General features: G+C 34.9%; 1 protein-coding gene across 1 annotated transcript in view; it reads right to left on the bottom strand.

Moving 5' to 3' along the window:
- Positions 1–1,149, bottom strand: part of LOC126390831 (complement C3-like) — a gene marked incomplete at its 3' end in the record, with an annotated part of 34,056 nt that overhangs the window by 31,427 nt on the left and 1,480 nt on the right. Inside the window, exon 6 of the mRNA XM_050045305.1 lies at positions 626–880. Coding sequence (XP_049901262.1) covers positions 626–880 — 255 coding nt within the window. The remainder of the gene's footprint in view (positions 1–625; positions 881–1,149) is intronic.

Below are 1,149 nucleotides of genomic sequence, written 5' to 3'. Positions count from 1 at the left end.
AGCCAGCATGGTGAGGAGGGGGTTTGTCAACTCGTGTCGCGTGTGTCTGTGTAGGAGCCTGAATGAATAGTCCATGAAGTATCGGATGACATGGTTTCATCAATGTTATCATAGATTTTTGGTACACAGCAGTTACCGTTGTTGCAATACGCGTTTGAAACAGTGAGGAGCTAGAGTGCGCTATCTGTTTGAATGCAATATACGATCTCAACACTAGATGGGAGAAATTCCTACACAGTGCCCGTTTAAGGAAGATCTAATACTATTATGAAAATACCATAATCATCTGCAAACTGCAGTACCTGTAATGAAATGTCATATAAGTCATATTTTTATATGACTGATATATGACCTTAACTGTACTGACATTTAAGCAATTTACCAATAGGCTAAAGGACATTGCTGATTAAATTTTCTCTGCAAATATGTTGTGACTGACATAATAGTGATTTCTAGTTTTCTAGTTTTTCTCAGAAAACCCATCTGTTTCATCTGTTTGAAGAGATTGCCATTTATATCATAATCAAGATCCATGACAGATGCAGTCATGGCAGTAATAAGTGAAACAATGAAAGTTAAAAAAAAAAGAAAGTTTTAAAAATCAACAACATTCGAGAGGAGATTTATATCACATGAAAGACTACCACATCAATAAAAAGAAAGCCCAGTCTTTTATTGGTTATTAAAAATGTATTTGATATAGTCCTGTGTGGAGGACTGTGAAGGAACCCTACTGTTATTCTAAACTCATATGTGCACTTTACCGCAACATCAAAGGACATCCCTGGTTTGAAGTATTTGGGCGTTCTCTTGAAGTAGATGGTATAAGGTGATTGGACAATCTTGATACCTCTCAACTCTGCCTCCACCATTTCACTACCTGTAAGAAGACACAGTATCATGAACATGTACATAAGAAGATGCAAAGACGCATGCAAACACTAATTATTAAGTACAAGCATTTTTACTTATCTTTCCTCCGGTCTTGTTTAGCTTACTTCTAACCATGTAATTGAAATAAACAGTTCAGTTAATTTTTATTTAGATCACACTTTCTGTAACTAACTTCTCTCTACTTTACTCTTTACATTTCAAGCTGTATTTCTGTATGTTATTTCACTAAACAAGCATTTATCCTTTATTAATTAT

Source organism: Epinephelus moara, chromosome 5 (genome assembly GCF_006386435.1).
Source record: "Epinephelus moara isolate mb chromosome 5, YSFRI_EMoa_1.0, whole genome shotgun sequence".
Lineage (NCBI taxonomy): Eukaryota > Metazoa > Chordata > Actinopteri > Perciformes > Serranidae > Epinephelus > Epinephelus moara.
Note: the sequence above shows the minus strand (reverse complement) of the source record. Positions and strands in the feature narration are given on the sequence as shown.